We start from the raw sequence: 27,546 nt of genomic DNA on the forward strand, positions 1-27,546 counted from the left end.
ACTCATTCAGAAAAGACTTGATGGCGTCATGTTTTGTAGGTGTAACTTACTGAATTCATTCCATCACGTGAGAAAAATAATCCTTCTTATTCGCAGTTTTTAAGTGAAATGAACATTTTGTCACTTCTTCACTAAAGCTTTTTGCTGGCATTTATGAAATATGGTATATAACCACATGATTGTTTTGCCCTGTATGAAATGTATGGTATTATAAAATATTTCATTAATTGCAACCATGTTGCATATGTTAGTAAGCTTTGTCAAATGAATATATTACACAAATTTAATGTTTATAAATTGTATACACTGTTGTGCACTTCCGAGAGCATAGAGATCTCCTTAATAACTTTCTCAGACGAACATGAAAAATTTTAAACTTTATTGAAATAAATAATAGCTTGTTCAGCAAGGTAAGTAGCTATAAATTACCCAAAGAAAAATAGGTAAAAAAAATTTCCTTTAATATGTGAAGAATAACACAGATCGCATATATCATTCACGAGTAAAACTCTAAAGCAAGAGATATAGAGCTCGGTATAATTATATAATTCTGATTAGACTCGGCTAATTTTCTGAGCTAACTCAATGATTCCGAAGACTCAGACGCAGCCGTATATACAGATTCTCCTAGTATTTTTGGAAACATTGTTCCTAAAGCTCCAAAAATTAATTTCCTGAAACTTCCAGAATGATGATAAATTAGTAAAAAAGTACCAAATATCATTGAAGTCCATCAGGAAACTTTCTGACTCTGTCTCAGTTTCTATATTCGCAATTAAAGCATCGTTCGACTCAGAATAACTACACTATTCAGAATTTAGACCATAATATATTAAATAAACTGTTACAAACACAACTTTTGATCACAAATTTCATTAAACAAAAATGCATAACAAACTTTATTGCATGAAATACACTAAATTAATTAATTAATTAATAATTTTTATAAGGTAGACTGCGAGCAATTAAAATTGCTACAGCTGGAAGGAAAGCGGAAGCAGAATCTTATTTATTATGCACTACAGTATAATGGGAAGACATGATTAACTTCAGGTGCTTTAGGGCAGTGGTCTTAAACCCAAACTATATGCGGGCCGCATGCATCATCTGACAGCAGTAAGCAGGCGACATGCACGACGTGAAATCATCTAAGGAGGGGGCCTGACATTCTTAACGAAATCCAAACTACAAGCTAAATCTTATCCTAATTTGAAAATTCACTTACTAAATAGTTATCAAAACATACATAAACAATAATGGTTGATCTTTACAATATGGTAACTGGTAGTTTGGCGACATTTTGGAGGCGATAAAGGTTACTACCTGGGACTTTGGTAATAATGTGAGCAGTACTCAGTTCCGATTACGCATTATTTTGTGTGGGGGAAATGAGAAATCATGGGATATGTCATGTGATATTAATGGACGAATTACGGTTCTTTAATCGGAAAAGGGGGGAATTTGGACAAGTATCTGTGGATGTATATTATTTTGTATTAAGCTTCATTGTGTGAAGTAGGGTTGAATAATTTTGGGATTGTATGGCGCTGTCTAAAGTGAATTGTAGATGTGATAAAGATAATTTTTTTTTATCAAATTCTGTCAAATTCGGAAAAAAAATCGTTCAGTAATTTTATTGAATCCATAATAAAAGTGTATCCACCATGTAAGGAAGATTCGGAAGAAGATTAGGTTAGTTAGACTTTGTTAAGAATGTGAGTAGTATTCAGTTCTGATTACGCATTATTTTGTGTGAGGGAAATGAGAGATCATGGGATATGTTATGTGATATTAATGGACGAATTACTGTTCTTTAATCGGGAAAAAATCTGGCAATTTTGTATTTGGCTTTATTCTGTGTTGTGTGAAATAGTGTTTGTGAATTTTTGGATCCCATGGCCGTAACTAAAGTGAATTCGAAATGGGTATTTAGTGGTATTGAAAAGGATAGTAATAAATGTTTTTTAAGGTTGTGCGAGAGAGAAATAAAGATGTTTTATTATGTTATTTATTTTACCTGGTATCTTGCTTTGAAAGATAAGTATGATTTTAAAGATTCTGAAACAGAAGGAAGAAAAGTGTATCCGCCACGTAATCAAGATTCTGAAAAAGATTAGGTAAGTTAGTATTTTTAATTATTTGAGGATATTATTTTTATGCATTGTTGTAAATGTATGGTGGAAAGGAATTTGGTATTATTGGGAAAATTGTTATTAGCAATGATTTAGTTTAAAGTAATTAGGATTGTAAGGTAATTTTTATTAATTTAATGTATGTGCTCATTTATATTTTAAGTAGTGTTTTTGAATTTAATTATATTTTAATGAAATGATAGTTATTTTGTGAATTTTATGTTTGTAGGAATTTGGTATACGTTTAAGTTGAAATATACGTGCATGGAAATAATTTAAATATTTGATACTAAGTATTTGTAATGCTTTTGGTATGAATTTGTTGGTGACGTGTATAATGTAATAGATGATTTAGAGGTAAAAGTTTTTGGATATTTTATTTATTTTATATGTGGAAATGTTCATATTTGTAAAGGGTAAATACTTTTTCGCGATCAGGTAATTTCATATATGTTCTTTTTACCGGGTTTAAAGATTGAGAAAAATGTCATGTATTTTCGTGAAATTTTTGTAATTTATGAGAAAAAAGTAGTGTACATGGATATAGTGAAGAGGGTGCGCAATGCCATTTTTGTGCAATTCTGGGATGTTTTTTTAAGTAAAAATAAGTCGGCGTGTACATGGTTTATGTGTATGTGTTATTTTGAAAAATGCGTAAGGAGAATGGTATTGTGCAGTTTTTCCTAATTTTGCAGTGAATATTTGTCATGATTAAGCAGTTTTGTTTGATAAAATTTCTAGCATAAGTGTAATTCGGCTAGTAGATTGTTGGAAGAAGTGTTCAGGAGATAAAAAGAAAAGAAACATGTCTTTACTTCGTGAAGACAAAATGGCGGCGGGGGAAAAAAAATAGAGGGTTGCTGTAGGAGAGTTGGTCGCCAAATTTTCGCCAAAAAATCGCCAAGTTACCATAATGTAAAGATCAACCACAATAATAATAAGACAAAGTAAAACATTTAAATTTACTGTGCTTATTTTCTATTTGTAACAAATTACTGTTTCTACGATGATAACATTTTGCAGATGGTCATCTTCGCCCATGATACTATTTCAATAGGCTTCATGACGGCAATCATTAGACACAACAACAACATCATCATTAGAAACGACAACAACAACAAATTTCTGTTAGTCACATTTCGTAATCCAAATGTACTAGCAACTAAATATTAAATTTTGGAATTGACATTTACTTCAAATAATTCTAATATGTAAATTAACCACTAAATAACTTATTTTTAACATAAACAATTATGAAAACTTACTAAATTTTCAAGTTACTAAATTTTCAAAGAAAACTTCCCCACTGGAGCAAAACTTGAGAACACATCCGACAACTTAATCTTTTTAAGTATTAAATTTTTTATGGATACGTGCAGAAACAAAGTGACACTAAGGCTAACAAGGCCGCCATTTGTATACATTTGAAACTCTAAGAAGAATAGCGAATTAAGTCAGTTGGTGCACCAACTTCAGTGTCTTTTTGCCCAGTGTGACCAAATGTTAACTTTCACTTTTGTGCAACGAAACTTTTGTCCTTGTACGCGTTGGGCGAACTGCTTGTTTTTGAGAGAAAACTCTTATTTTAATTGTAATTTTTTTTAATGTTTTAAACTGTATTTAGTGTTTTAAATTTTTCTGTTTTTTACAATATTTAATGAAGATTGAATTTTTATGTATTTTTGCCTTAATGCTAAGTGAGAACTGAACTGGTTGTATTAGAACTATATCTGTAATGAAGAAAAAATAAGACTAAAAGAAGTGCAGCATAACATTTGTATAATTTAAAAGACTGTGAGTCTATGAATCAATTCAGCTTTCATTTATGCTCTTGTTACAAAGCGAAACACGCTAAACGGAAATGAAGTGGAGGAAAAAAGCAATTAGGGAAAGTGCTAAGCGTATCGTTTTCATGGTTACGAGATAAGCCGATTGGGAAAGTGACCGTGAAATGCCTTTTCTAAAGTAACAAACTATAGCAGTATTTCGTAGCATCTGACTAGCAGATACCAATGGGCCCAAGCATTGTAAGGACTGGAAAAGAATGGCTCTCCAAGTAAAACTGATTGTAAGAAAACACCGCATTGACTGGATTAGCTTTATTTTCCGAGAAGTGCTTTTGTCGTTTTAACGCTATTCTGTTCTTCAGTTAAAACTCAATGAAAGACAAGTACCGCAAACAAGACGATAGATTAAAGTTTTCGAGAACTCAACTGGAAATCAACCACCTTCTGAGAGGAGTAAAAGGGAAATAAAAAAATGTAGTATTGCCATCTAAGGAACGGTGTGGTGTATTTAATTATGGCAAAGCACACTAGGGCTATCTGCCTAAGGGGAGGGATGCCTTCGTGCAGGACTTTCTAAGGGAAACTGGCTCGTATACACGTTACACATGGGGAAAACCACGAAAGCGCCCATGCAGCCAGCCCGTTCGCGGGATTCGAGCCTCGGACCGAACTACCAGTGAACAGTATCAGCGTCTTTACCGCTCGGCCGCTGGTGGGCCCCATCTAAGGAACGAAAAATGCAATCAGAAATGCTGTGCTTGTAGATGGAAGGACGTGTATTTGGATAATGTTTGCAGAAGTAAAATTGAATTTATTCCTTTCAGTTCTAGATTAAATAATCTTTAATTTATTAAGGCTACAAGTTATGCATAAATGCTTATTCTTATCTTGAAACTTCAGGAGTTTCCTATTGGCTGTTGAGGGTACAAACGTATTTATTTAAGAGAAAGTGTCTTAATATAAATCAGTTTTAAATTAAGTCATAAGTTTTCTATTATTTCATTTATATTCTTCAATTCTTTTTATTCTGGAAATTGTAGGAACTATTCTGCCCTCATTTGCGCGCATATTAAGCGAATTTATATTTGCAGATAAGTAAAAAATGCACGAATACGATCAACTATATACATTCTGGAAATAAATGCATTTCACTGCTGCTTTTTTGATATGAAGACAAAGCAACTGCTTCCAAAAACCATCCTTCATATTTTTACTTTTGGGGGGCGTCATATTTTTTGGCAAAGAGCCAGCCAATCTTTACAATTTCCAGAATATAGCATATCGATCTCATCTCCGTACCCTACGCCGGATAGAATAACAGTTACTCCTTGTCAGATTATTGCACCGTGTGGGTTATTGTAAATGATCCATGATGCAATCTGCTATCTCCGGAAAACAGAGAATTTTTTTTTATTTGTCTGCTGCGAAATTTTGCGTGTTTCAGGACACATCTAGCATTAATGTGGCTTTTGTATCGAAGTCAAATAATATATGAGAAAGCATTGTGCTCCTCTCTTTCCACTCTCATGCAGAAAGAAAGCTGAAATATTCCCGAAAAAGGCTGGCAAATGTAGGCCTACGCTTTTTCAAAGTTTAGGACTGAACTTATGAAGTATCAAGGCTCAAAATAATCGAATCATTGTTTTAGTCTCCTGCATTTATTTCATGCTTTTGACACGTTCGTACAATTTCTGGATCGCATTGTAGAAGCCAATTGTTAGACTATACTCATAATTCCTCTTCCCCTTTCAGTTATTTTTCTGAACTTCTGATATTATCTAAAAATATTTTGGAAGATTTTACTTAAAAGAGAAAATCGTCTTCGGATGCCAAATCTGGCGAATTAAGTAAGTACATCATACTGGCGAGTCAAGTATGTAAAAGTTACAATTTTTTTGCTACAAACTTTTTAAAATTAACTGCAAGGTCTATAGAAGCGTTATTATATAATGCAAGCTTTTACCCAATTCATCCATTTCTGGTCTAATGAGCCCACCAGCGGCCGAGCGGTCAAGACGCTGAACACTGGTAGTTCGGTCCGAGGTTCGAATCCCGCGAACGGGCTGGCGGCATGGGCGTTTTCGTGGTTTTCCCCATGTGTAACGTGTATACGAGCCAGTTTCCCTTAGAAAGTCCTCCACGAAGGCATCCCTCCCTTTAGGCAGATAGCCCTCGTGTGCTTTGCCATAATTGAATAACCCATAACCCATAACCCTCTGGTCTAATGTGCAGAAAGAAAACTTTTCAGAAACTAATCGAGTACATCGCCACAGAAATAATTTTTAATGTGTATAGCACAGACGCAGGTTTCTTATGAACATTTTATGGTTTTTTTTTTTTTTTTTTTTTTTTTTATACCTTGTATGTAACATGAATTGAAACAGTTTCCGTTGCAAAAGGCTCTTCGGAGGCACGCTTCTTGCAGACAGATAACTCTCACGTTCTTCTTTGTGTATCTTAAATAAAGCCTGTGTGGCTTATTTTAGCAAACCGTTATACTTTTGTGCTTTTCTTTAGAAATGTTTTTCCCCCCAATGGCAGATTGTGAACAATTACAAATGTAACCCAATCCATTAATCTATACAAGGCCAGATGTGGTGGTCTCTTTATTATGGAGGCACCTAATAGGTGGGCAACCATCGCCTTTCCTATGAATGGGGATAGACAGTTACAACCATGCCTTCTCCAGGATTCGAACCCAGGCCCTTCGGTATCGCAGTCAGCTTCCCTGACCACTATACCGACTGGACGGCTAGGAATGGTTGTAGAGATTTAACAAAAAGCAGTTCATTTACTGTGGCGTACATCTTTTGCCGATCTAGCATTGGTGTGAGACTCAGAATTTGTTAAGCGCTTAGGTCTAAAGCCTGCTGTAGCTGCATTCGGATTGATTAGGTAATGAATACTGGTATGCAGCAAGTGACAATTAATAGTCTCTTACCAGTTGCTTAGAGAATCCCAATTGGAGCATGGTTAAATAAGTTGCAGTTTAATTGTTAATTAGGTTTAACCTTACAAGTTATGAGAATCTGCCATTGGATTTTACAAGCGTAACATCAATAGGGAAAACCTTTGAAGTATTGTGTAGACTTCTATGGCGGAAGACTGAATAGATCAAGTTCCCACTGCAACATCGTCGAGCTTCCAAGTTGGAAAAACTAAGACTATTTGTCTTTTTAATATTTATTTAAAAAAATAACATAGGTTTTATTGGTTAATTAAAAGTAACGTTATATCATTATTACAGAAGGGGAAAGATAACAGCTTTCCTGACGCATGATGCGTCTTACTCTCTCAGCATATCTCGACCGACAACGAGTTAGTTGCCGCAAACAACAAGTTTATATTAGAGAACTTCATGTTCCTCTAGGAAAGGAACAGCAGTGTCCGCCATGGGCCGGTGAAAGTGATGAAGGAAGAATCGTTAAGGACACTCTCCCTAGCGGTGTATAACCATTACTGGTCTGGTAAGCGAAAAGAAAGCGCTGTTTTCTCCGAGAACTGCCGACAGGGTAAGATACATCATACATCTCGCGTCGAAAAATGCTGACGTCTTTCCCCATCTGTAATAATGCTGTAATGTTACTTTTAATTAACCAAGAAAGTCTACGTTAAGTTTTTAAATAAATGTTAAAAACACAACCGGTCTTAGTTTTTCCAACTTGGAAGCTCGGCGACGTTACATAACGCTTTCTGGGTGTATGAGTTAGGAAACAAAATATTAGCAGTTCAAACTACAGAAAGAAAAACCTTGGCTAAGAAGATTTATATACGAAAAGTAAAAAAAAAGGAATATTTTGAGCAAATTTCTTGTAACCCGGAAGTAGCACTGTCAAGAATTCGTATGAAAGAGTCGAATGAAACAATGTTGTATGTGTTCCTGTAATGTAAGTAGTTGATACGCCAAGCTAGCAATAGACCATGGTTCGAATCCCAGAGAGAATATAACTGATTTTTCACATTCGAAAATCTAGTAATCACTGTAGATATTATATACCGTCATGATCGTTATAGTGGTTTACTATGCTAGCTGTTGTATCTTTGGGCTTGGCTTCGAATTTCGGAAAAGGCATTGATGTTTGTTAGTACATAGTGTCTGTGCGGTATGGGACAATTAAAATACTGGCATGCGCAAAAGTTCTCTCAAAAGATTTGGTGCATAGGAAGAGAAGTGGAGAGATCCTTGAATTTGTTTCTCTCTGTAAAAACTGAAGCGGAACTGCGTAGGCAGCTGTATGACCAGTGGTGAAATTCTGTGTCCACTCTCTTCTACCTGTACCTGTAAAGTCTATACTGTAAATATCACTTCTGCCATGACTGAATACCGATTCAGGCAGTTCCTAGCTAGGCCGGGGTTAGGTATTTAAAAGCCCGTTGCAATCTCTGTGGGTCACCAATTCTATTGCTGAGCACTTCCCTAAATTCTAAAAATTTTGCTGCCATGGAATTCTGCTTTCCATTGCCTCTCATATATTCTAAAAATTTTACTATCCCAAAATTTTGCTGCCCCTAATTTCTGCGTCAATTTGATACCGCACCGTTTGCACCGGCCGTGATGCCGAGCCTGATTTTCATCTATATTTTGGAACTGTATTTCCAACAAAAACCTCAGAGGAAAGGATTTAGTTATGTTCCCAAAGGGCACGATAGGAGAACTCCTTCTCATAAATATAAAAGGTAATGCCTCTCTTAAAAGGAAAAAATGAAAAATGTTATAACTGTTAGATCGGTAGATCCTATGCTTATTTCAGTTTTTATACACATGTTTCTAAGATTTCATGAGTCATCATGGGCATGAAATATGGGATTTTTGGCCCATTTTATTTACAGTATATTGATTCATTTTTCCTAGAATCCTGTGGTAATCAGTAATTACTGTAGTGTATGTGACATAACCAGTAACTAGTGTAATGTACGTGATATATTCAGTAACCAATGTAGTATATGTGATATAACCAGTATAGAATGTATGAGTGATATAGTATATGATAACCAGTATAGTAAAACCAATTACCAGTAAAGTATGAAAACCAGTCTATTTAAAAATCTGTGATAACCATTGCCACAACACTTTACCAGCAGAAAAAAATACATGGAACTGATATTATGCTTTGGTCCTTATGAAAAAATACATACAAACGGTTTGACTGTTTTTGCATAAGAAGGAAAGATGAGATACTGAAAACTCATTCTTCTCACATATATACTTGAAAGCCCACCAGCGGCCGAGCGGTAAAGTAGCTGAACACTGGTAGTTCGGTCTGAGGTTCGAATCCCGCGAACGGGCTGGCTGCATGGGCGTTTTCGGGGTTTTCCCCATGTGTAACGTGTATACGAGCCAGTTTTCCTTAGAAAGTCCTCCCTTTAGGCAGATAGCCCTCGAGGCTTTGCCGTAATTAATAACCTAACCATATATACTTGATGATGAAATCAAAGCAAAATGGATCAATGGGTAATTCAGATTTCAATTTAGTTGGGGAAAAGTTGTATCGGTATATCATCACCTTCCACTAATCGCCTTTTGAATGGGAATGAATGCAAGAATTTTTTGCGTTCTTCTGTCCAGGCTTCTGTGATATAACTAATTAGCACATCCACATAGCAAATGGAACATCCGTGGTTCCAAGCTCGCCAAGGGCAGAGTTGAGTTTTCCATGTTTCCTTCTCGAAGTTGTCTAATTATCGCTAAAAGGGCGCATAAATTAAAATTGTAGCGGACAATAACTTGTCACCAGCTGGATTTGATCCACTGGCTGTCATGTCTCTTTCTAGTCACCTTTCAAGAACAGCATAATATAAGGAATTATCGCATTTCCCCGTGTGTGCTGTTAAGTTCCAAAAAAGCATAATAATTTTTACAAATTTTCTGTCACTATAGAACGTAGATATTTCTACAAAATGTTCAAAGTACCTTATAGAAGCATCTATGTTTAACAGAAGCAACATCAAAGCAAGGCATTTTTCTCAATCCATATAGTAAAAGACTTCTATCATATGATCTACTATTCTGCTGTCTGATTCATGTCACTCGATAGCTTTCGTTTTCATTTCAGACGTCATATGATTAAAAAAAAAAATATTACAGTTCCATCAAAATAGTGGTTACCAACGCTAACGCTTCTTGGGAATAATAAGAACCTGTACCGGAAAAATTTAGAGCTTTAGGATTCTCGGAAATATTAAAACTCATTTCTTGAATTCGCATTTGGACATAACGCAGAAAATTTTTATGGATGAAGTAAGTGAGCAGAGGAGAGAACATTTCCATCAAAACATTAAAGAAATGGAGGAAAACACGTAATCCTTTAAAACGTATGTTGGAAAATTATTCCTGGGTGCTGAATATTTTAAATCGGGAAGCATGGAATAGAAGAATAAGCAACAGAAGCGACTTACTTCACTGTCAAATGAAGAAAGGGTTACTCCACTTTTTAAATTGCGTTTAGGAGATACTGTACGAATCGCACGTTTGTAACAGTCCTGCATCGAGTCAGTCGCTTTGTGCCATTTTGCCAACTGAATTTGCTCACCTTACTTCTTTGTATCTCATTCTGGTATCCATAATATTTAAAACTTTTTCAAGTATTCCTTTATTATTCCAGTCAGCTTTGATTAAACGGCGCTAACGTTTGTCGTTAACCGTCGCCAATTCCGACTGTCCTAAATGTGGTCATTCAAAGTCCGCTTGCCACGAAAAGAACTCTGATCAGGGTGGCCATTTTGGAGCAATATATTGAAAAGGGAAGATAAAAGGCTAAAAGATTTAAAATCTTTCACTGCTGTAAACTGTGACTAAACTTTTGATAAACATAAAGCGACTTATCGGAAAGTCTAAACATAAATACAGAAGTTTGAAGAGGGTGTAAAGACCCTTTTATTTTAATCTCAATAAGATGAAAGGCACTTTAGTGCTTACGGATCCTCCAAAATTTATAGCGAGAAACTCAAAACAGAAGTTCAAATGTAAAGCTAACTTTAAATAACTAATAGCCAAATGATACACAGAGGAATTTAATCGCGAAATTGACTCGGTCGTCGGCGTGATTAAACTATCGGCAAGTAGCAAAGCCGAAGACAGGAACTCTTATCTAGAATAGCAAACCTAGTAACCCAGCCTTCAAACGGAGGAACACGCTCCGATCTTACAATCTCAAACCCTCACTTAAATACACGCGAGTTAATTTGCATCCTGGTGGGAAAATGAAAAAAGAGAAGTGACAATAGACATCCCAATCATAAAATAATTGTTACGTAAAGTAAATAAACCCTACGTTTTTCGCAGCCAGGATTTAAGTAATCGCAGTAAAACAACCTTTTTTTAACAATCTTTGTAAACACTTAAATTTTAACTAACCCAAGAGCAATTTCTTACAAGCAAGTAACTTACAAACTAAACTTAACACTAACTTACATATTCTGGATCTCCACAAGAAATTTTCATCCTAATACTTTTTACATTCAAAATGCTTCATTTACCAAACAGTACGTTTTACATTTAAAAACGTTTGCAGCTACTCTCCTTCCAGAATCTGGAAGGAGAAAAATTCTAGCAGCAAAATGTAACACATTTTACATCATTTTGCTTTTCAAATTACTTTATCCGAAGCATATGTATAAGTGTTTCAACACTACCATCTAACCGAAATCCTACATATTAGAAACTTACACACACTAGACCTCAAAAACACCTTAATTTCAAAACTGCACTTAATGTGCTAATACAAATAGATCGTTAAACTTTTGCGTTGGCTGGAGAGCCTAACTTTTAATTACAGGCTTACCACTAGCTTTTGCTCTAACTCAGTGTTATCTTACTTTGCTGGCTTACTTTTAAACATTTTCTTCACACTTCAAGAATTTAGCTTTTACTTTAACACATGGATTAGCATAACTTTTTATGTTTGCAATACTAAACTACTAAACATTCATTACATTATGAAACATTCATTACATTAAGAAAATTCTATTCAATTTATACTTTACGTAACATGTACATGAGTTTCTCAAAGTTATTTTACAATATCACGAAATTCCGTCAAAATCAGAGTCTTGGACTAAAATATTTTTAGACTAAACTGACAATCATTGCACATAAATGCTTAATTAAATTCAAAATTTTTTTTTCAATCAAAACGGAATTGATCTTGCTTGAGGCAAAACTTAAGATAACCAACGACTGTTGCAATTTTATATATAAAACAAGAACTGAATACATGGAGAAAATTAATTACACTTATCTTTTACTTCTCTGGCGGTCGCTCATCCTCTTGGCAATGAACTCCTGCCATAATGGGAAAAATTTGGTCTTCTGCACTCGTAGTCATCTCCAACATACTTTTGTAGCTGTGAAAAATAAACGGCCTCGTGAACTCAACCGTTTTTCTTATGCCAAGATGACATGAAATTGACGAATCATGCAATTCTTGCAAAACGCTTATCCTTAAACTAGGTGGGATAACCGATCTTAATTCGTTGCTATCATTAGCTTCTTTTGAATGAAGTAAGGGATTATCAATGATTGCACAGTTCAAGGCTTTGTTCCTAATAGCCCGTGTGTCCTGATCTCGAAATGGTCAAGGGCATTTTAGATAACCATAAATGCTTTAAAATTCGAGGTTCGTTTTTAATTCAAAAATAATAATTTCACAAGAATCAAGGATTTTTAGTTGTTAGCATAGCACATTTGACTTTGTTCCCCCTTCTCATCTAATTTTATTTTAATAAAGTATCAGACATCCTGTTGTATGTTTAACGATTAATTCTTGCAATTTATGGGCCCATCTAACAAAGTCTTGGCGATAAATTTTTGACAGAATACAAACGACCCACAGCAGCGCGGCCTGTAACCAGTGGCTTCCCAGCATGCGCTCTAAATTTTTGTGCTGCTAACAAAATATATCTAAATTTTTGTGCTGATAGGAATTCCTACCCTACCCTAGCATATAATTCCTCTATGTAGGATTGAGATTTCTACTGAACTATGCAACCGGTTGTCCATTTTGAGTTAGCACGGCGCCAACCGCGTGGTCTGAGGCATCTTCTGCGATTTGTAAATTCTCATCGCCTTCAGGAAAGGTCAACACTGGCTCTTGAATTAACGCTTGTTTAAGTTGTTCGAACACAGTATTTGCTTCGGCAGGCGAAGTAAATTTGGATTTCTTTCTTTTCGATTTTCATAAAGGCTTAGCTATCCTAGCAAAATCTTTGATAAAATTCCTAGAGTTAGAACACATGCCTAAAAACAAGGACAACTTTTTCGCTGTATTAGGTGGTGGGTAATTTTTTATCGCGATTATCTTTGAGTCTTTTGTCTCGATCCCTTTTTCCGATTTCTTATAGCTTAAGTAACTAAGTTCCTTGGCGTCGAACTTAACTTTCAAACATTTATTTTTAATCCTGCTTTCGTTTAGAAGAGAAAACACTTCATGCAAATCCCTAATATGTTCATCTATAGTCTCGCTAGTTACGATATCATCTAGATAAATAAAAGTGTTTTTTTACTGAGGGCAGGTCTTAATATTATGTCCATGGTCCTCTGAAAAGTATGGAGAGCTCCACTTAAGCCAAAAGGTGTTCTTAAAAAGGCATAAATACTTTGTGACAAATTCGGTTTGGGGAACATTTGAAGTTACACAGACTTAAATACCTTGAAGTAAGATCTAACTTTGTCATGTAATACGAAAATTTAATTTTTCTATTAGTTTCTTTTATTTTGGTCAGTGGGTAGACTGGATATTTAGTAATACTACTTAGTTTTCGATATTCAACTGCGAATCACCACCCTTTATGGTCTGCAGGTGGGAGATTATTCTTCTTTCACCGTAGTTGAACCAGGTTAGCCTAAAAGCTACTCATGAGAATTATTATTTTATTTCTTATCATTTCTTGTATGTGTTATTCGATAATTTGGTCTTAAACTTTGTCATAACGGTTTAAGGCTTTGTTCATACAAGGAAGGCATTTCTGCTGTCGAGACTTTGGCTCACAACTTGAGTGTGGCCTGATTTCTCATTAATTTTTTTAAATGACTTATCAAGTGTTCCAATTTGCTTTGTGCTTCAATTGGCAGATGCTTTAGTTCAGTTTGCAGGGAATGTGCTTCTTCCTTCTCCATCTCCTTCATCTCCAGCTGCAGCGTGGTCTCCTGAAAATTTATTTTGCCCCAGCTGCCTTTAAAAAATCAATCCCTAAATGTATTTAGGCCTGAAGGTTTATTACAACGTCAAGTACTACCTTCTGTTGCGCGTGTAACATGACCTTTCCCTCGCTTAGAGCGGCAGTAGCTTTTTGTTCTACAACCTCAAATATTCTAAATCTTCTGAAGCATTTTCGAAAACATTTTTCTCTAGGAAACTGCATTGTGTCCAGGTGCCTAATAGTGCACCATTACAACGCTATCTAACAATATTTGTATTACAAGCAGAACCGATGTTTTTATTGCTACCGTATTTAGTTGAATACTGGAGGGATTCTTCTTGCCTCCGAGGTAACTGTACCCTCTTATTTTCAGTGACCTTCATTAGTTTAATTTTTGCTTGCTGCTTCCTCCTATTTCCTCTTTTGATCTTTCTCTTAGTGATCGCCATTCGCGGTTGAAAATTTTTGTCTAATTTCAAAACGTTTATTTCTGTCAAACTGTGGCCTGCCATTTGGGGTTGGGTCCATAAAGTTGTCGATTCGACCTCTGGCCATATCTGCTGTACACGTACTTTAAGACACTCTCTTGCTTTATGCTTGGATTTCTTAAAGATATTTTGGATTTTTGGTAGCAACCTGGGCAAAATAACTTGAATAACTCTTTATCGGTCTTTTTCCCATATCACAAATTAACAATTTGAATTTTTAGTAGAGTTGGCCACTTCGACTTTCAACTGGCATTTACTGAAAAGTTCGACTTCTAACTTGGCTGTATCTGTTACTATGAGGAATGCTTTTACAAGGGCTCTTTTAAATGTTACAGATTTGTAGGAGTCACTTTTTGGATCACCCAACAAAAATTTGCCGAGGCATTTGTACCAGTTCAGTGGCCGCCATCTTAATACGGCAGTTGCTTTTGTAACCTTCTGATCTTCAGATACTGGATAAAGTAGAAATTGCAAATCTAAATGTTCAAGAAAAGCTATTTCTGAACTTCGTGTTTTTCATTACCGAGTGACTGAACATATATTTGGGTTAATATGTGCTAAATAAATTCATTATTTATTAATATGTAGGCTTTTCCAAACCAGCCATTGAAAAGTATAAAATACATTCATCGAGTGATTTTTCACTAAAAGTTATTGCTATCTTGATGCAGTCGAACCTGACTTACGGTAACATTTTGGTCCCGTCCTAACTTCCGACATATTTAATGTTATTTTATACTTCTGTAGAAAACTGCAAAAGGTATGAAAATCGGATACAAAGCGTATGGATATCTTCGCCTGAAACTGTTTTGCATTTTTCATAATTTTCCCACAGTTTCTGTAAGTTTAAACAAAACAGTTACTAACTGTAAAAATCTTCTACATTTAGAATCCGTAAGGAAAACGTACTTTACTTACTTAACTTCTTTATCCACATTACGATCCGTAAAGCAAGACACCTTTACGTTTTGTCTTACCTATGTCTGACATTTCTTCAGGCCAGACGTACGGATAATAGTTCTTTAGGTTTAACAAACAACATCGCCAATTTCATATGCATTTTTTTAATTCCAATATTTATAACAGTTTTTATAGACAAAATGGGATATGTTTTGTCTCAAACTCAATTTCGAAATATGCGCACAAAGTAATTGTACTTGATTTGCTTGCAGTGGAAGAAACTATAGTAAAATTTTCAAAAATGTAATATTTTGCTATGAAATAGTTATTAGGAACAAATGCTCTGAAATTTTGTACGACGGAATTTCTTCCAGGCAAGCAAAATATAGTGGTAAGTAAGTTTGTTGATTAATTTCTGCAATAAATTGTAATATGTACATCAATATTATATAATGATATACATTGCAAGTAGTAAAGAGGATTTTTGCAATTATAAGCCATTATTCTTTTTGTTTTGTAAAAAATCAGTAAAGTGTGCCAAAGTGTTGGCTCTAATGCGTAAATATCGGGTATACACTGACTACCAATAAGTGTTTGGACACCTGTGGTAGAAAAGAAAAGCTAACTTTATTCAAAATCAATAGTTGGTAGAGCCTCCACGAGAGGTAATTACAGCGTGGACCCTCCGGGGCATACTTTCCACAAGTTTTTGTATAACAGCTAGTGGTATTTTCTTCCACTCGGCTTGGAGAAGACATAGAAGTTTTTTCACCGATTTTGCATGGGTAGTGCACCCCTGAATTCGGCGATGCAACTCGTCCCAGAGCTTCTCGATAGGGTTCAAGTCTGGACTCTGGGCAGGCCAGTCCATTCGATGAACTCCATTGGCACCATACTAAGCCTTGGTTAACGTCCAAACATGACAACTGGCATTGTCGTCCTGAAAGTAACAGGGGTCCAACCCGTAAAACTGCCACAACGTAGGAAGCACATTGTCATCCAAAATAGTGCAGTAGGCATCGGAGTTGAGCTTACCATGAATGGGGACCAAGGTTCCCAGCCAATACCAGGAGAAACACCCCCAGACCATAATTCCACCTCCGCCGAACTTGACTGTTGGCACAATGCATTCTGGCAGGAGACGTTCTCCAGGTAGACGCCAGACACAAACCCTGCCATCCGAACGGTAAAGGGTGAACCTTGATTCGTCACTCTAAAGAACCCGTTTCCACTGATCTACGGTCCAATTTCGATGTGCTTTGCACCACATTAACCGAGCAGCGCGGTTGGACTTTGTGATCAAAGGCTTATGGGCAGCAGCACGACTATGAAAACCAAGCAGATGTGCTTCCTTACGGATGGTATTCATTGATACAATACTCCCGGATGCCTGTTAAAACTCCTCGCGGATGAGGGCCATCGGTTGGGTGCGGTTCTTCCGAATTTCTCTGGACAGCACTCGTCGGTCTCTATCTGCCAGTTTCGTTGGTCTGCCGACTCGGGGCACATTCCGACAATCACCGCTCACCTTCCACTTCTTAATCACATAGGCCACTGTCGATTTTGGGTACTTCAGATCGCTAGATATGTCCCTTCAGGAACGGCCACATTTGTGATACCCAATAATTATACCTTTCACGAAATCAGAGAGCTCCGAACTGCAAGGCATCTTGCATGCGACTAAAGCCGATGCTGTTTCCTACACGATATATATACCGGCGGAGTCCGTGACGTACCTTAGGACCGCAGATATCGTCATTTGCATAGGTGTCCAAGTACTTATTGGTAGTCAGTGTATAATCACAGACTTTAAGGTTTATTTTTTATAACCTATTTTACAATTTGTTAACGTTATAATTTCTAAAATAAGGTATATCTGAATGAGAAGAGAAGGTAATGAATATCGTTTGCTGAAAATAACTTTCACAAAATTTTTGTTTGAGATGCAAGTTAAATCAGGGAAATTTTCTTTGAGAAAAATAAAGAATATAGGGCTTATAATAGATTATATACTTTTAAATGACTCCAAATAGGTTTATTTTTGCAATTTTTAAACATGCTAAATTAATTAAGAACATGCTGTTATTTGATTGACTTTTAACATCGATAAATTAATCAGACTCAACAGTTTTGCAATCAGGAGCAAATGGCACTATCCGAAAGTTTCCCGAAGCACCGGTGGCCATAGGATTGCTTGTGGCTTTATATCGATTTTTTAAATGTGGCATGAAACGCTAATTATTATTGAAGGATTTATACAAAAAAAAAAAAAAAAAAAAGGGGGGGGGAAACGAGAAAACTATTTAACCCTAGGGTAAAGCGTGTGGGTGAAATGTGACCCAGTTATATTTGTCGCAAATTTCCAACACTGTGTGTTGATTTTCGGTGTCGCGCCTTTCAGTAGCTGAACGTTAATTATAGGTGTTTATTGTAGCGGCAGAAGCACAAAAATGATTTTCCTTATTCTAGATATATTTTTAACAGCTGGGTGACGCCTGGTAACCACGCTTCTAGTTATGTAACACAAAGATACATGCCTAACACAAGGTTAAGTGCGAAAGGCACTATCTGTTCTAAATTTATGTAAGTACGAAAAGCACCAATTATCATAAATTGTTGTCAATGTGCAAGGTGCTAACTGTTCAAAATCTTTATAAATGCGGAAAACAACAGCTGTCTTAAATTGGTGTAAGTCTGTAAGGCACCAACTATTCTAAATCTTTGTAAGTGCGACCAGCATCAACCGTTCTTAATTTCTGTAACTGCGAAAAGCACGAACTGCAAAACATTTTAAGAAATACTCGGCTGGTCCTTATGCGTTCCCGCTGTTGCTGTCTAAATAGTTTTTGCAAATGTACTACTCCCACATTATCTGTAGTTAAATATTGGCTGCCAACTGCAATTCAGCCAGACCTGACTTTCAGTAAAAATTGGAAAGGAACTGATGGTAAAAGTATCGTCTTAACTCGTAAACTCAACCTCTTAACTCGCAAACTCATCGTCTTAATTCGTTGTTGTTGTTAGCTCGACCATTTTTCATAAATGTTGGCTCTAATACCTTATTCCATAGCATAAAAGAGAGGAATTTGCATGTCCCGCCCCCGCCGACGATTTCATAATGATACCAGCATCTTTATGCAAGTCGGCAACTATTCACCAAGACTTTATATAAGTATATCCACATCTCAGTGAAGGTTGCATTCTTGATGACATAATATGAACTTCATGAAGGTACCAGGAGCTTTCCGACGTACACTCTGGAGTATCCTCATGTGTCTTTAACTGTGCTCAGCTAGCGGAAAAGTTCCAGTACCTTCCATACAAGTTGGCCGCGCCGATGAGATCAATCTCATCAGCCGCTGCATATAGTAAAAATACTTTAAGTTAGTGATAAACTTATGCATAATCAATTATTGCTTTTAATCAACAATTCCTTTTAGCATAACTACTTTTAAAAAAATAGTTGTATTAGGAAATTTCGCTGTGTATTTTTATTGAATATTTAGGCGTAATGTCGCTGTTAATTTTTAATAAATAAATTATGCAAATTAGCCACTGTTGTACTGTTTTTTGATTTTTTTAATGTTTTTTAGAGCCCGAGTGAAGAACGGCTTGAGGATTCTTGGTGCACAAGTTTCCCCTTCTTCCCATTGGAGCATAACGGTTGACATAAATCCGAGGCAAACCATTGCCACCGTGACTGCTTTTGTCAAGGATACGTCTACCAAAGCACCCCAAGAGGGAGCAGATATGAGGTAAATTATATTGCAGGAACTCTGCTTTTTAATATAATTGAATAATACTATTGATAGCCTTTTATACTTAATTACTATACCTACAGATAGTATTTTAATTAGCCTGAATTTTTGGTTCCTTCAAGGGAAAAATATATAAAAACCAATTAAAGAAGACCTCGAACACAAATACAGTGAAACCTTGATTCGTGAATTTTAATTCGCTCTTGAAAGCCTTTCGTCAACCGAAATATTCGTAAACCGAAACAATTTTCTCCATAGAAATTAATGTAAAATAGATAACTTCGTTCTTGAACAACAGATAGTTGTTTACTTTGCAACAGCATTTTGTCCGTATGTTCTTAACCCAAAACTAAATGAATTCATTAAATATGAAACAAAAAGGATAAATACAATATTAAACAGATAAAATATACGAAAGCTTAATTTAATTTTACTGTATCTCTACGAAAGGAAGAGGAAGGCATAAGTCGAAAATGATGAGGAAGATGTTACTGTTTCAATAAGGCATCCCCTTTCATAAAAACATCATGTAACTATTCACTAGTCCATCCTGTAATTGTCTAATGTAATTTGTTATTACCGACATTTTAAAACGTTTGCTACTGCCTTATCAGGGTGACATTGCATGAAATTTTCCATTTTACCCCTCTTTGCATGAATTTCAAGAATTAGAGAACTAGGATCATTTTTCTCTTCCCCTGAAGTCATCTTCTATTTCTGAAGTTGTTGTAGCTCTTTCTTGAATTCATTTTATGGTTCTATAATAATTTCTCGCCATCTTTCACGTTAACTTCCTAGCCCATGGTTTTCCCTTGAAACTAAATATCATAAATAAAAAAATAAGAAAGAAATATTCTAAATGTCAGAATTTCTGCTTGCAACCCTTTTCAGGCCATAATTTTGCTCAGGCCGAAGGCCTACCAGCGGCCGAGCGGTATAGTCACTAAACGCTAATAGTTAGGATCGGGGTTCGAATCCCGGTTAACAGGCCAGCTTCATGGGGGTTTTCGTGGTTTTTTCCCATATGTAACGTGTCTACGAGTCAGTTAAGGCTGCCCTTCTCTTAGATAGTCTCCAGTGCTTTGCCATAATTAAATAAACCAAACGTTCAGGTCGAATAATCACTTGTTGCCAGGCTGTGTTAAGCGATTGGTAATATTAAAATGACGTTCCCTTGAGTGTTTGTGGCATGGTTTATCTCAACATATCTCTGGAAATAGTATATTGCCGTATGAAGTGTTCGTAACCGGAAATACTGTCATGATGACAGGGCCGATTCAAGGGTGTCGGCCGCCTACATGCAAAAACTTAGCGTGCCGCCCCTCTAGAGAATTTTTCATATTTTGACTAATACTTAACGTTGACGTTATAAACTCATCTAACTGTATAAGAGTAAAAAGTAAAACATTAATAAAAATGCAAATAAAGTCTGATGTGCAAAACTTTATTTTTTTGCCAGCTAATGGGTTATAACAACGACAAAATGCTTTAACAAAATACTAAACAAGCAAAAATATTACCTTTGAAATTAAAATAGACATTTTATAATTAGGAATGTAAAACGAGAGTATTTACTCAGAAAATATACCGTATGTTCCGGCGTATAACGCGCACCTATGATTTCAAACTATATTTTTTAATTTTTAGGTATATTCGTCGAATAACGCGCACCCTTTTCTTTACGAAGAATCATAAAAGACGCATGTGCAATGCTCTTACTCTTTGAAGTCATTCATTCGAAGATTCTTCCCAGGCTTTCAAACAATGGTATGCAGAATTGACAAGAGACAAGGAGAACTATATGCGTGTGATTGATGTGAAAGGCACAAAAACGGTTTGTATAAACAACAGGTCACGAAAAATCTCACCTCACCATAGCTGACGGTACAAAAATTAAAACCGATGGTTGCTTTTAAAAGAAAGACTCTGGCAAAATGGAATTTCCCAAATGGTGTTTTCATTTTGTTCAAAAGAGAGGATGATGGAGGAAAGCGGCGTAAAATTGTGGGTGAGAAATGCTTGGCAAAAGCGTCCAGTTGCCTGAAAGAATCCAGAAAGTCTTTTAGTTTGGGGCATGTTCATATTCCATCTAACGGATAAGAGGAAGAAATTTCTGAAATAATGTAATACAGACATGGCAGTTATTCCAGGCGCATTAACGCCATTAATTCAGTAGTATAATGTAGTAGTTCGATACGTGTGTGTATCAATAAAATATTCAACGAAAATTTAAAACGACAGTGAAATACATGGGTATTAGAGTACATGTGTATTTACAAAAGGAGGCAAATGCTTTATGCCAGTCTAAAAATGGTGTGTGAGCGGATAATAAAAGAGCGAAATGAAACTGAAATCGAAGTAATTCACATTTAAAAAATGTAGTATTTCTAATAATGTAAATGGAACGGAAGATGATTATTTATTTATGGTTCAGAGTAGTAGTGATGGTGAAGATGAAAGAGAATTCGATGATGCGTTTGAAGACATGGCGGAAGACAAATATAATGTTATCCTATATTGAAACTTTTTAAACTCATGAGCTGTATCATTTTTAAACACATAGCACTTTGCTACATGCAGAAATCTAATTTTTGTATGCTCATCTTTTTCTAACTTTTAAATTTATTATTTTTATATCCGACGTATAATGAGCACGCGTAAATTTCGATCTTATTTTTTGTATTAAATGTGCGCGTTATACTTCGGAATATACGGTAATCTAATAAAAAAGAGCACTAAAGTATAAATCTCGTGAAACGAAAAGTATATAAATCAGTCCTGCTACAAAGACTATCTAATGATTAATTACTACAAAATAACTTTCCTGCTTTCTGAGAAAAAATTTCTCAATAATTTCGGTGAAATAAATTTTTTCAGAAATTTCGGATTCAATAGAGATGATGGCCAAATCTGAAAGCCTTTCTTGTGACATGTTATTTCTCGGGTAATTTTTAATTTACTGAAACTTCTTTCTCCTGAAGCCACAGAAACAGGTAAAGGTTAAAAAAAAATCCTTATTGCTAGAGCAAAATTTGGAAAACAGGGAACGAGATCATTTTTTTAAATTATAATATCTCAATTGGCAGTTTTTACCTGGAAAAATATCTTTGAATGAAGTTATTTTATTAAAGAGTTGTATACCGTCTATATCTTTCACAATACATCTTTTCTCCTGTACGTATAACTTAATTCTAAGTTCATGCAAGCTTTCATGGGGTCATCATTATAAATGTTGTGAAACTCATACAGAAAGCAGAATATTGAATAGCACTCACATAATAAGGTAAACCTTTCATTTACCAAAGAAACCGCATGATCAAGAATTGCAAAATAGAAAGGAGTCTTGAATTGCTGGAAGGGACTTGAAACTGGTTTATCACTGGTCTAGTAATAAAATAAACGGACCATTTTCCAGAGCTTCGAGATGGGAAATTCGGGATCAATGCCTAAATCTCTAGCAACTGTTGTTGCTGAATCGACAAATATTTTACAATTATCGTCAGATCTTTGGAGAACTAATTATTCTTAAAATCATCTAAGCCATCAATGAATTTCGCGATTTTTAATTCAGGATTTTGAAGCATTTTACCCAATAGAATCAGTTCTTGATAATAAATCATGCCAAATTAAAATTGAACAAAAAATTTAAGTGTTTCAAGATTTTTAATTGTTGATTCAGCATCCATTTTTCTTTTCATGACTCTGGTGGTATCTTCAATGCGGTAATAATGTTTTTAGGTCTTGTTTTAGAGGTACAATAGCATTGATGTGACTTTCCCACCTTGTTTCACTTAATGGTTTAAAGTTGGATTTTTCTCGTGTTTTTTTTAGTAAATCCCATTGATATGGGGGCGCAGAAAAGTAATTATATACCTCTTGTACCATATAAAAAAAAGACCAGAAATTTCACCACTAGAGCTGGCAGCGTCATGAACGATGAGATTTAATGTACGAGCCCCACGCTTTAAATATAATACTCTAGGATTGATTTCGAGAATCCGTTTCTGAAGCCCCTATATTTTCCCTCTTCATGTTCGATCCATTATCATATCCCTGACCCCGCATACCTTTAACTTCGAGCTGCAGAGTAGGTAATAACTTCTCTAATAGAAAATTGCACAGACCTTCTCCAGTGGTATTAGTTACTGGTAAAAAATCATAGAATAATTTCTAACATAGCTCCCTTACCGTTAATAGTGTTCACACATCTAATTACAAACGTTACTTGTTCTGTGTGACTAATATCTGGTGTAGAGTCGAAAATTATAGTGTAATATTTATCTTATGTGACAATGCGTTTTATCTCATTACGAATAGATTCGGCTAACGTATTAATTATTTCATTTTGAAAATACTTCCATAAGTAGTGTGGAATAGGTGTTTTCTTATTTTTGAATTTACTGCAATTATTAAGGTGTTGTGAAATAACTGGAACAAATTTGGCCTACATGTTCACTGCCTTTAAAAAGTTACCATTATCTCTACGATACAACTTCGTGCTAGATCCTCTAAATGCCGTATTTTGACTGGCTAAAACTTTTACTACAACAATCACACCAAAACAGATAATAATAGACAACTTTGTTATTTAATTTATAAATCGATGGCCAGGCTAAATGCGGTGACAATTCAACACGGCTTCATCAATTCAGTCTTAAATGTGATACGTACAGCAGGTGTTATAAAAAACCATCAGATATACTATATAGACCATGATTAACTTTTAATACATGTTTCTTTTATTTCTGTTTTTAGTACTATGTTATGAATCTCTTGATTCATCTATTTGATTACATGGCATCTTGTTACATTTACGGCTTTAAAGAAAAGGCATAAAATCTGCAATTTTTTTAATGTAGTACTAAAGTTCCTACAACATAAAATACAATTTAAGAACTTCGGCAAACTTCGCTAATTTTATTATTCCTACGTGAGTATTGAAGTGTTTTTCAAACAGACTTTGTAATTAAAATCACTTAATCAAAAGAAGCTACAAGGTTTTTTTTCTCAAATAACTTTATACCAAATAAAACTACAAGAAACTACCTTTTATTAGAGATATAACGCTTAAACTAAAAAGGAAGACGAGCATTGTTTATAAGAGTTGTAAAAACCAAAGACACAAAAATCACTTCTTTCTTCTATTTTGTTTTTCTAAATTTTAAGGCTATTACTAAACTGAAAACTTTTATTTTTCTCAAATGCATATTTAATTTAAACACTCCTATGTCTTAGATAATATTAACCATATTAGATATTTTCAACAAGCAACTTTCGCAAAAATCATTTTTGAGACTCCTTTATTAAGCATCGATTCACAGTGCGCCGCCAGTGCCGCTGATAAGCAAACAACCTTTTCTCATGTGGTATTGTCGGCTCTGCCATGAATTTTGCTGTCAAGTGAAAGATGTGTGTAAACAGTAGACATTAATGGACAATGGACCAACACACTGTGCACTAACATTCTATTTTTCTTAAACTATGCTATTCTATTGGCAAATCGGGTCTTAATTTGGTTTTTCAATAACTATTTAAAATTCAACATATTTATTCGACTTATTATAAGTTTTATTTTGAGCAATTCGTAAAATCTTTTGCTTGATTGATAGAACTGTACGCGGCCTGCGGCCACCCCTTGTTTTCGCCGCCCGCGTCTACACCCTTGCACACGTGCTAGGATCGGCCCTGCATGATCCGACGTTGCACTGTAATGATAAACATAGAGCGTCTTCAGTTCAACGTTTATTCACGAACACCAAAATTGAAACACACTACGTGTAAACGAAACATGATGTCAAAGTTTTAGATGTAATAAACACTATTATCATCGATTGACAAGCTGAGAATACATAATCATGAACTAATACATAATCATGAATACATAATTGAACATTTCGAATATACATAGGCATTCATGCTGCTGAAGAAAGGATATACAAATACATATTTTTTGTATGTTCCAAATGTTTGGATGTGTAAAGCATGTTAATTCGCAAGGAATTACAAAATTAAAATTAGATTGCAGTACGGCAAAAAGATGTACATATCTGCATGATGTATTCTATACATGTGTATGAGATAATTACACAACAACAAAGAGAGTATTTCAAAACCTATTTGCGAGACACTTTAGGAACCTCTGATTTTACATAAGGTATTTGAATTTTTACTTTTAAGAGGCCCTTGCAATGCTGAAATTATTTCTAAATCTTCTAAAATGGAAAACACGATTTAAGATCGGAATAATTGAATCTTTTTTAGCCCTCCGCACATGAAGGACTTCCCATGCTTTTCTCCTCTGCCTATGTCAAAGGCGTCATTGTCTTTTGTGAGGCCACTTTTGGGTAAGCTTTGGGAAGCCTGCATCAATTCAGCTGATGGCTGAAATTCTTACGTTCTCCCATTTCGCAGCGCGTTTGTGGTAATTGCATGAAAAAAGCTAAATGCGTCGCAGTTTGCTTTAACCCAAATAGTACACTCGATTTTCATTTTTTCACTCTGTTTTACAAATAAAGACGTATGTGTGGATTCTACCGTGAGTGGTGAAATAAAGAAAGATAGTGAAGTTGGCTGTTGAAGTAAAGAAAGATGGATCCCACTTTGAGTTTAAAGCATCACGAACTACGGTGAATTTTCTAAAAATTAATTCGCAGATTTAGTGTAAATCGTAAGATCATTAAGAGAAGCGGAACAAAAATGCATTAATCCCTGGACGAGTTCTATCTTAATTCAACGTCTAACAGATGTAAGGAGTGGTAATTTACCACATTACCGAAGCTCAAGTAAAATGGCCTCACATGTAAAATAGTCTTGCATTTTTTAAATAACTTTGCAAGTCAAAAATTTTGGCTTGTATTTTTGTAATCTCTGTGTATTTTCCTCACATTGCGTAAAAATGGCCTCACCTGTAATCACCAAATTTTGAACGCAAGTAGTTTCTCCTTCCGAATAAATGTGCGTTTAGAAGCCATAAATTTTATTTCAGAATTTGTTTGTGATGTATTTCATATTTTGAGCGAATTTGATGAATTCTTGTTAATAAACTCAACGATTAAAAAGAGCGTAGCGTTGCCACTTTGCAAAGCGTAAGATATTTATGTTCCAAATTTAATCAGAAAATTCAGGAGATTTAAAAGAAATGTACTGCCACTCTGTAAAGCGCGAGATATTTAATTAAAAGAACTCAGCAACATAAAAGTATTAATCTTCCATGCGCAGTTTGTTGCTATTTGGCGAAACATAAGGTATTTAATTTTTCTTTCAAATTTGGTGTGTCTGTTTTTGGTAACAAACTAAGCGATTTAAAAGTAATAAAAGTATTCCTTTATCTCTGTTATTGTAAATTTACTAGCTGGATCCGTGATATTACACTAGCTAGGCTCGTTAAAAGTGTTACATATATATATTTTTTTTATAGTAACTATTTAAGACAGATGGTCCAGACTTGCGTCTGGTCGATCCAGCGGCTATTAAAAAAGGGGGGATAAAATTCCGTAGCTCAGTGAGAGTGGGTTCTTAGTATAAGTAAAAACCCGAGATGAAACACAAATGCAAAACTTATGTCACACTGAGCGGTATATATGCTAATTTATGCACACCTGTTGTTTGTAAAAGAAGAACAAGGCCGCAAGAAGTACACCTGTTCTAATTTAGTGCGCTATTACGTGTTTTATTTTACACTGGACATCTCTGTTGCAAATAAATTCTTTTCATTAATTTATAAAGGATTTTTTTCAAGGAAAAATAGTTTGACACGCATTGCTTTTACACTTTCTTAAATGTATAATATCACATAAAAGTACATTTTAATAGGAATTTCTTGCATTCCTTGGAAGAAAAACACCATGATTGCAGAATATTGTTGCGTGTGTATGTGTCGTAATAGACTGAATGCCCAAGTCCGATAAAAGGTTAATAAAATCTTTTCTTATAAAAAAAATATAATTTTTTTCAGAATTCTTGAATTTTTCTCAGAATAATAAAAGAAATATACTTCTGGAAGAAATATAATAAAAGAATATAATTCTGGAATTATGGAATTTTTCTCAGAATATTTGTACAAGTGTTCACAATATCACACAAGAATAAGCAAGTCAGAATATGGTACGGCATGTGTAATAGGCGTGCAAGTCAGAGTATGGCAATATGTACCATGCAAGTCTGAATGGGTAGCGATAACCTAAGTACCTAATTATGTCATTCTAGATAAGGGCGGGCGTGGTGCTCATACCAATTAACCGTAACGGTAGAGGGATGGTGCCCACGTCCTCCGTCACTCACTCACTCTTGTGTATCGTCGAGTGCATCGCGAGTTGTAGCGTGGAGAGTCTCGAGAGTACGTGGA

The 27,546-nt window shown here is 35.3% G+C and overlaps 1 protein-coding gene across 1 annotated transcript in view; it reads left to right on the top strand.

Annotated features, from left to right (window-relative positions):
* The window catches only part of dtn (transmembrane protein 132C dtn), a 199,720-nt gene that overhangs the window by 105,512 nt on the left and 66,662 nt on the right, over nt 1-27,546 (top strand). The window contains exon 3 of the mRNA XM_085819326.1: nt 19,038-19,199. Within this exon, the coding sequence (XP_085675452.1) occupies nt 19,038-19,199 (162 nt within the window). The remainder of the gene's footprint in view (nt 1-19,037; nt 19,200-27,546) is intronic.

Source organism: Stegodyphus dumicola, chromosome 6 (assembly GCF_044657685.1).
Source record: "Stegodyphus dumicola isolate Sdum_Otavi_A_Nest chromosome 6, ASM4465768v1".
Classification (NCBI taxonomy): Eukaryota; Metazoa; Arthropoda; class Arachnida; order Araneae; family Eresidae; genus Stegodyphus; species Stegodyphus dumicola.